General features: G+C 34.0%; 1 protein-coding gene across 1 annotated transcript; it reads right to left on the bottom strand.

The window, feature by feature from the left end:
* Positions 1 to 6,225: 6,225 nt before the first annotated feature.
* On the bottom strand, positions 6,226 to 8,765 carry LOC115705894 (ninja-family protein AFP3). Its single transcript, XM_030633349.2, has 3 exons — positions 8,136 to 8,765; positions 7,397 to 7,986; positions 6,226 to 6,967 (listed from the first exon to the last, which is right to left on the bottom strand). Exons 2-3 carry the CDS (start codon positions 7,980 to 7,982, stop codon positions 6,540 to 6,542), a joined length of 1,014 nt encoding a protein of 337 aa, XP_030489209.2. The 5' UTR covers positions 7,983 to 7,986; positions 8,136 to 8,765; the 3' UTR covers positions 6,226 to 6,539.
* Between the last annotated feature and the right edge of the window lie 577 nt (positions 8,766 to 9,342).

Genomic DNA, 9,342 nt, shown 5'->3' with positions numbered 1-9,342 from the left:
ATTGTCATTTATGTAATTTATTAATTAGACCATACAAAGTCTCTTAATTAACAAATTGACCCCAAAACCTCTTTTTTTCACAATTAAGCCCTTGCTTAGTGAAAATTCATAAATAAGACATAGTCTAATTTTAGAATTATAATTGATTAATTAAAATCAATTAACTGAATTTGCAAACAGTATTATCTAAACTAGTGAGGGGACCATGGACCTATATAACCGAGCTTCCAATAAGCAAATCTAGAATTCACCAAGTAAATTTCCTAACTTATTAATTCCTCATTGAACCACTATAGAACTTGGAATTGATTACACTCTCAGTTATATAGAACGCTCTATATGTACCACGATATAGATACGTTATGATTATCCATTGTTATGATCCTAATAGTCAAAGATCCTCTATAGATGATCTACACTGAATAGGGATAAATTTACCGTTCTACCCTTCAATGTAGTTTATCCTTAAAACACTTAGCTACGTATAAATGATACTTCAGTAAACTAATATAATTACTGAAATGAGGCCTCAATCATTTATCTCTATTCAGTGAAGCTCGAAGGAGATCATCGTTTCACTTCTAAATACCTATGAAAGCTATAGATTCCATATCTATGATTAGCGCTCCCACTCAATTGTACTATCATGTTCCCGAAATGTACGTATTACCCAGACCAAAAAGTAGGCTTAACTAACAAATCAAAGAACACAAATAACACTCTTGAGATCGAACCTAACCATGTCAGGATTGAGATCCATAGACCTAAGATCAACCATTGATATTGACTTAGAAAGATTATAACGGTAAGTTTAGGATATCTTATCTAAGATCAATATCGGTCCCTTTCAATGTATACTCCATACATCTGATACTGGTAAACTTTGCCAATGCCCTGGAAAGAACATAATACTTATCCAAGGTGTAAGTATACCTATCGCTGATTATCATGCCAATCTTAATCCAGTGAAGTGACAAATCAGGGAATTAAACTTTTGAACATATAACCATGTTTATATTCCACTGTGCTGACAACACTATTGTAACGCCCTAAATAATTAGGCACGCTACCCAAGCCACTTATTAAGCCCTAATCCCCTAAACGGAATTACTAATAAAAATGGCGCGGAATTAAAACTTTAATAACAATAGGAATGAAAATAAACTTGTAATACCTTAAACTTTATAAACTGAAAGTTACAGATGTTGAAATCCCAAAAAAAACATTTACAAAATATTATTACAAGTTCTCTCCTTTCGGCCGGCCTAAGCGGCAAAACAGAGTTTCAAAAACACAACACTGGTAGACCCCAACCCGCTTGGTCTGATATGGCCCGTACATGTACATTCTTTGTCTAGCTCCAGCACTCATGGATGATCAGCAATAGTCTTACCCTTTCCTGCACAGTAGACCACCCGTGAGCCAAGCCCAGCAAGACAGTGTAAAACATATCAATAATATGCTCATCATATAATATAAACAACAATGCCATTCAAATTTGTCTGTATGACACAGACCTGCATGTTGCGCTCACATGCCTATTTATGTCTACGTGGCGTAGACCTACGTGTCGCGCTCACACGTCTAAATACAATAAGGTCTTAGAACAGTTCACCTCGGTTATTGTTACCAAATCCAACTTGATTATGCCTTGAACGCATAACTCTTAATCTCAACATATATATTTATCACATAATTAATGGTGCCACTGCACTATTTATCTATTTGTTATAGACCTGCGTGTTACGCTCACACGCCTATATATGTCTATGTGGCATACACCTACGTGTTGCTCCCACACGTCTATATATGTCTATGTGGCATAAACCTACGTGTTACGCTCACACGTCTATTTACAATAAGACCTTAGTAAGGTTTATCTCGGTTATAATTACCGAGTCTAACCTGGTTATTCCTTGCTCGCATAACCTTACTCATATATATCTACGTAATCCATACATTACGTTCTTTCAGTGGTTTATCCTGATAATATATACCAGGTCCAACCAAATTATGTCTTATACATATAACTCTTGATATATATACATACATTCCATATACACTATAACATATAAAATCTTAGGATAATAATCCTAACTCGCATACCAAATAGTCTCTCATATAACATATTATTGCATGCTCAAAATAACACTTATAGAGATTAATAATCCTAATTCATGCTTTCACTTGATTAGCAATATTAGTGTACATCATTGCTTTCTTACCTTCACATAACTTCTAGGGTAATAACCTTAGACCGCATTACTATCAAACTCAAGGTACTAATTTACCGAGTCTAACTTAATTATGCCTTGTGCGTATAATTCTTTATTACAATATAATTAGCATGGCATAACATTTACACATTAATAATTACTAGGGTAATAACCCTAGGCAATTAAACCGCTCACTTTAGGGTAATAACCCTAATCTCGGTTTCTAATTTATCACAATTATAATATTCAATATAAGCACCACCGTGCATATCTCTACGTGCAACTACTGTCTTACCTGTTGTCCAGCAATAGAAGAGATTCCGAATCCCCGGGTGCTCCTGACTAGGTGCCGGTAATCCTAGTCACAATACCGGGATTTACACAAATAGGGTTAATCCCTAAATCCACTTCCACAAAATATAAAATTGGCATTCAAATCACAGATAATCACATAGAGCTCAAAAAGAGCTTTCCAACGGTATAAAGAACGTCCCAAACGGAGTCCCGAGTCAAAAGTTATGGCAAAAATAAAAACTCATAAAAATAACTAATCTGCCATTATCATGGTCGCGACCACTGGGTTTAAAAACCCAGAAAACCCAGTTTTGAGCTTCGAAAATATGCCAAACTTACTCCCAATTCAACCCAAACATGCATATAACTCAAAATCATGAAATAGAGCTGCTAGCATATATCAAAGGATCAAAAACACATATCACATGCATCAAAATCCCATAATAAACTTCATAATTTCAGATTGTAAAATCATCTCAAAATCATGCATAAACATGGCACTTCAAGCTCTTGAACAAGAGCTTCATCTCTAACAACTCAAATAATATCCAGCCATGAAAACATCTCATATCACATTGGCTCAAGCTAAAAATCACCTCCAAAATCCCAGCTAAAGCTTAATTAAAAATCTAAGCATCATACACACAAAGATTAATACAATAACATGCTCAAATTAACTCAAGAACACAAACATGCATTCACAAGATCAAAACCACTTTTTCATGCTTTTACCACCATAAAAATTCAGCAAGAAAAACTCAATTAAAAATCTGTAAAACTACCTTAATTCACACCAAAGCAAGAACAATGATCTTTCCTGCAAACTCTAGCTTCAAATCAACCCAAGACCAAGCTTTTTCCTTTCAAAATTTAAAGTTGAATGCAAAGAGGGTTTAGAGAGAGAGAGAGGACGGGAGAGAGAGCAAATAACGAGAAAATTCCTCCTCTTTCTCATAAAAATAACCTTTTATTAAATTTAGAAAATCAAGGTCAAAAGACCATTTTGCTCCTAGGGCTCAAATACACACATACACCCTCACAAGGGTAATTTAGTCATTTCATATTCAATCATTCTCAAATAAATTTTAGATTTCATAATATCAAATATAATGCCAATTAAATCAATCCAATTTACATTTCGGGCCCGAAATGCCCGGTTGTGACTATACCGCGCCAACCTGTCAGAACACACCTGAAAAGACAACACATGTATACTATATAATAATATAGTTCCATTAAGCACGTAATTAAATTAATTTCATCAATTTACCCTTCTCGGGTCACAATTACTAAAATGCCCCTGACTCACCAACGGGGTCTTAACATGTCATAATTCATATTAATTCACATATATTAAGTTATATAATAATATAATTCCTCAATTATACATAATTATCTAGTTAGGGTTTTTCTAATCCATTTCTTAATTTCAGGATATTACAACTATAATCATGAACAAATACATATGTTATGAACTTAATAGAATTTATACATTAAACAATCATGAAATAAATCATGTGAACCATGCAAAATAAAATGATATTTCTGATCTTTATTAATTAGTAAATCTGATTATATTGAAATAGGTTTTATTTAGGGCATAAAATCCCAACATATACAACCTAGGAGAAACTAAAATAGGAAAGTATGAGAAAATAGAAAAAGAAATAATTACAATTGACCCTATTTTCTAGTTAATTTACAACTAATATTATAACAGTTCACGAGATAGTTTTATAAGCTTTTAGCAATGAAGTTTTTACAACTCTTGTATTTCTTGGTGATTTCCATAGGTTGTGAACCTTTTGCATGGATGAGATAATGCCTTATTTATAGGCTATCATGCTAAATGGGTTGGACAAATATGGCCTAATTAAGGTGTTTGTGTAGAAAATGGTCCACTAATAGAGTAAAATGCAACATTAGAGCATTATCTGACCTATTGGGCTGAGTAGGGAAGGCCCAATTCCTAAAACAATCTATCGTACAAAGTACAGTATTGTTGATAGTGACAAACAGAGTCGTGTCCCGTTGTTAGAAAAAGGAATGTCAGAGATGAGGTGCAATCCTAAAAACGGTGATCTTTGTGTTGTTGTGTGTCTTTCCAAAGGTTGGTAGAGGGACATGTCCTTAGATTCTCAGCATCATATCATAGATGTGACACGTAAGCAACTCCTAGGACTATGGATTGTCCCAAGCACCCTTCTAACTTCCATTCCTGGATGATTTCTGAGGGCACTCATATCTAATTTAGGATTTTGGTAAGTCTCGTTGATCTTTCGGAGTGTGCAATTGTCGTTATTCTCATGATCCCTGAGGGCACTCCTATCCAATTTAGGATTCTTATGGGATCATGAGAATTAAGTTGGCCTAAACTAATGTTTATTCTGTATGTTCGATTATTAGGTTTTAAATTATATTTTTTATATTTATTTTTCTTTTCAATGAAATCAACTTAAATGGTAACTAAAATGGATTGGATGGATCCAATCCAATTTAATAGAATAGCAATTAATGCATCCAATGGTGATCTAATCCAATACATCCATTGGATCGGAGATCCGATGACTCAATTCGATTGGATTGGATCGAATAAAAAAATTCAATATCCAATAAATAATTGGATTGGATAGATTGGGTCCAAATCTATTAGATGTGATCCAATAAACACCCCTAAAAACATTTAGTAAAAATTCTTATTGTTATCTTCTTAGACCTGTTGATGGACCTGATGTCTATTGGGCCTTAGTGAGAGGTCACGTGTTATTTATCCGAAAACATGAATAACACTTTTAACACTTAAAATAAATAGAATCTAACAAAAATGTTATGATTATGTAACTGTAATATTTAAAGAAATTTTTTAACAAGTTATTTTTTTTAAGGGGCATAATAATCTAGTAATATCAAAAATTTATAAAACAAAAATATTAATTATCCTTTTTAAACAATTATTATTTAATATATTATTTTTATGTGTAATTAATAACTCTTTTGCTAAACACAAAAATAAAATTTATATATATCAAAATACATATAAGATTAAAACAATATCCAAACACACTTTCTATTTTATAATTTCAACCGTAAGTTTGAAAATTAGTACATAATTAGATTAGATCAAACATGTTTTACTTAGAGATTAACTTTTGAGGATTGCTACCATCAATCTCCTGTTACAACCTCTTAGTCAACCTTTACGCCCGAAAACACATGTCAGAATATTTTTTTCCATTTTTTTTTACAGGAGTGTTCGTTATGCTTACAACATCATACATGTAAATTTTTTGAAAATTTCGAATAGTTTACAGTACCGAAAATACGCTTGAAGTTTTTTGAACGCGCGTGGTAAACTGGAATATCAGGAACTCTTTTTCGGTAATGTAAACTATTCAGAATTTTTCAAAAATTTACTAGGGATGATACTCTAACTATAATGAATACCGCTATGAAAAAAAATTTGAAAAAAAATATTTCGACATGTGATTTCAGACATAAAAATTGACTAAGAGGTTATAATAAATGACTGTAATTAGCATTTCTCTTAGTGGTAATATAATTTTTTAATATTTTTAAGTCTTGGGTTGAACTCCCTCACAACTGAGCTGGCCTCAGTGGCTGTGGCGTGCTCTAAGTACCAACTTAATCATAAAACAATGTCACAATTCACAAGGTGAAATGATACATAGAAAACGACAATGTAAAACTCGTCGCATGAGAAGATGAGCATAAATCATTTGTTGATTTGACTATTTGAGTACATTTTCTTTTCTCTATCTTTTGAGGTACCTCTTTGTTTCAGAGGAAGGACAACCAAAAGAAAGAACATGATCAAAGAGCTGATTCATCCATTCACTAGAAATCTAAAATATTAATTCTAACCTAAACATACGAGGACGAAATAGTTAAATCCTAAAACAAAACAAAGAAAAAGGGAAAAAAACTTCTTAGCTCTCTTCACTAGTTAAAACAATGTTGATAAAAGGGGTGACAAAATAATGCCACCACCATCATTGACTGATCTTTCATCTACAAGCGATAGGCAGTGCAGACATGGATGTGTTTCATAGGATTTGTGACCTCCTTGCCCCCGGCATGCCTGACGAATTCGGCCGGGGAGAGGAAGCTTCCATGGCAAACACATACAATACTCACTTGACCTTTGGTGTACTTGTACAAAAACCCTTCTATTCTCCTCCCATTAGGACCATCCCCGGTGGTTGTTACACTAGGCATATTGTTCATCACATCCATCCAATTGTCCATGGCCTTTATGCCATTTGAAACCTTGAGCTTCTTCAAGGGATTCTCCTTTGGCTCATCGTCCGAAGACTGACCACTTCGGTCTCTGGTGGCTTCCTCTGAGGAAACAACCATCGGAGGTTTCACACCACTCCTTTGCTCAAGTGGCGAGTGCGACTCAGTATTGTCCCTTGCAGCACTTAGGAATTCATGTCCTGTTGAACAAAACCAAGGAAAAAAGGGCTTCTTTAGGAAATTTCAACATGGGAATTTCTTAAATAATCCTTATCATTAACTTTTCTAGTCAGTAGCATTACAAGAAAAAGACTTCACAGAACATGTTAAGATGCCAATTCAAAGAAGTAGACAGTTTTCTTTGTAGTCTTAATGTGTTATTTGTTTTGATACAAAATTTCATAATCAACCATTCTATTAAGCAATAATTTTAGTGTAATGTTTTGATTTTGGACATTTTATTTTTTTTGTCCATTTCTAACTACCTAGCACATATATTAATTTATCATAAAAGCTCGAAGTTCAATTTCAACTCCCAAACATTAAAAGAAGTAAATAAACAAATATCTTTAAGAACGAAAAATAGAAGAGAATACTATTCAAAAAAAAAAAAAGGAGAATAGTTGTACCTTCTAATTGCCGATAGTTACTGGAAACATATCCCTCAGTTTTGATCTTACTAATGGCGCGACTAAGTGCGGCACTTTTCGCCGCAGAAGCCGCCGCCCAAGCTGCCATGTCCGGCGCCGGTGTCGGTGCCAGGGGAGGTTTATCTTCGTCAAGGGCATCTCTACAATTTCTCTGTTTCTCAACCAATCTCTTCTTGGCCGCCATTCTTCTCATCGTCTGCAAGTCCCTGAGCTTGATCGCCGTCTCGTTCGTCTCTGCCGGAAGCGAGCACGATCTTGAGAGAGAAAGGAAAGAATTTTCTTGTCGGCGGATTGTCGAGTCTACCGGAACTCGGTCTTGAGCAAGGAATCCGGCGACGGACGACGATGACCGAATCAGATTCTTTTCTTTAGAGCTTCTGGCGTAAAGTCCGTTTAAAGAAAGTCCCAGATTCAGGTCCGGTTCTTCAGAGCTAAGGAATAACTGGGTATCTCCCTGGTTTGTTTTTTCCGGCGAGGATCCCCACAAACCATTCGAAGGGGTTTCGTACTTCTGTTTACAAAACTCCGTCTGACTAATTTTGATTACACTGTTCACTTCAGCCATAGCTCTGTCACCCAAAACAAAAAAACAAATGAAAAATTTAACGAAAACCCAGATAAGCTAAGCTAAAATCCGAATAGAATTTGCAGCCGTAACAAAGAAAAGAAAAAACTGAATTTGAAATAGAAAAAGCGGTGAAAAAATGGACATACTTACCCAGATAAGATAAGACTCTAACTAATCGTGGTTAAATCGAGGGAGAAAGAGAACTGTTGGATTGAATCAGATCCTCTGTTTGATATAAGAGACGAAGTATATCTACCCGAAACAGAGCTTCTCAGGTTGGTTATCAATGGCGGGAAGAAATAGAAAGATAGAGATAGAGAGAGTGTGTGGTGTTTGACATGAGGCTCCGTTATCTCTTTATTAGTAGCCTTTTTAGGTTTAGCGTCTCCATGTTTGTGCAAGTTGGAGCTTAAAAATGAAAGAGTGATTAGAGAGAAGAACAACAACAATAACAACCTAGTTACAGTCACACCTGTAAACTAGCTGTAACGCTGTACTTTTCTCTCTTTTCTTTCTCTGTGAAGCTCGTCAAGTTGAATGAATGGGGTTGTGGGGGGATTGGTTTGTAATTAGTGGGGAAAATAAAGGGTAATTAAGAAAAGAGCGTGGTTGAACAGTAATAGTCTCCATACAGACGAGTTTTGAGTGTTTTGCCTCTGCTTAGTCTTATGTGGCGACACGTTTCGATCTTTTACACCAGCCCTCTAATTCCCATACGCTTCACTTTTTTCAGTTTTCTTTTATTATTTTTTAATTTTTTTATTTATTTAATAAGTTTGGTACATTCTAAAAGCAAATGCCACTTGTAATTAAAAAGTGGGATTTTTTTTAATAATTTAGCCATTTTTGAAAAAATCTTCTAAAATAACAATATTGATTTTTTTTATTATTATTGTGTTAAAAACGTTGATAAATACATTAATGGTTTTGAAAACAGATTTGAATCGACAATGCAAATTATCATATTTGACAATGCTGACTAGATACTTGGGGTGTTTTATTAATTGAAAATTTGTAACAACTCATATGTCATATAAAATAATATTCTTTTGTGATTAATGACAATATATTGTATAAGCAAAAGAAAAAAAAAAAAGACAATATATTGATTCAATTTCTGACAACTCACCTACTATACAAAATGATACTACAAACGTGATATATGAGGTGGGATGATGGGATACCTAGTATTATCCAAGACTCAAAGTACCAACCACTCATATGAGATTTTCCTTTTGGATTTCTTACTTACTTATTTTTTTTTGAGTAAAAAAAACAGATTTTTTTTTTCTTTAGCAAAAAAAAAAAAAAAAAAAAAACACAGAAATTTTATATAAATAATATCACAACAAATGAT

The sequence above is a fragment of the Cannabis sativa genome, chromosome 3 (genome assembly GCF_029168945.1).
Source record: "Cannabis sativa cultivar Pink pepper isolate KNU-18-1 chromosome 3, ASM2916894v1, whole genome shotgun sequence".
Taxonomy (NCBI): Eukaryota; Viridiplantae; Streptophyta; class Magnoliopsida; order Rosales; family Cannabaceae; genus Cannabis; species Cannabis sativa.
The sequence above is the reverse complement of the archived record's forward strand: the minus strand, read 5'-3'. Positions and strand labels throughout refer to the sequence as shown.

Excerpts from the sequence above, each read along its gene's own strand:
- LOC115705894 (XM_030633349.2), bottom strand. The coding sequence starts at position 7,982 with ATGGCTGAAGTGAACAGTGTAATCAAAATTAGTCAGACGGAGTTTTGT. Across the intron at positions 6,968-7,396 it reads TAACTATCGGCAATTAGAAG|GACATGAATTCCTAAGTGCT; the intron begins GTACAACTATTC and ends TTTGTTCAACAG.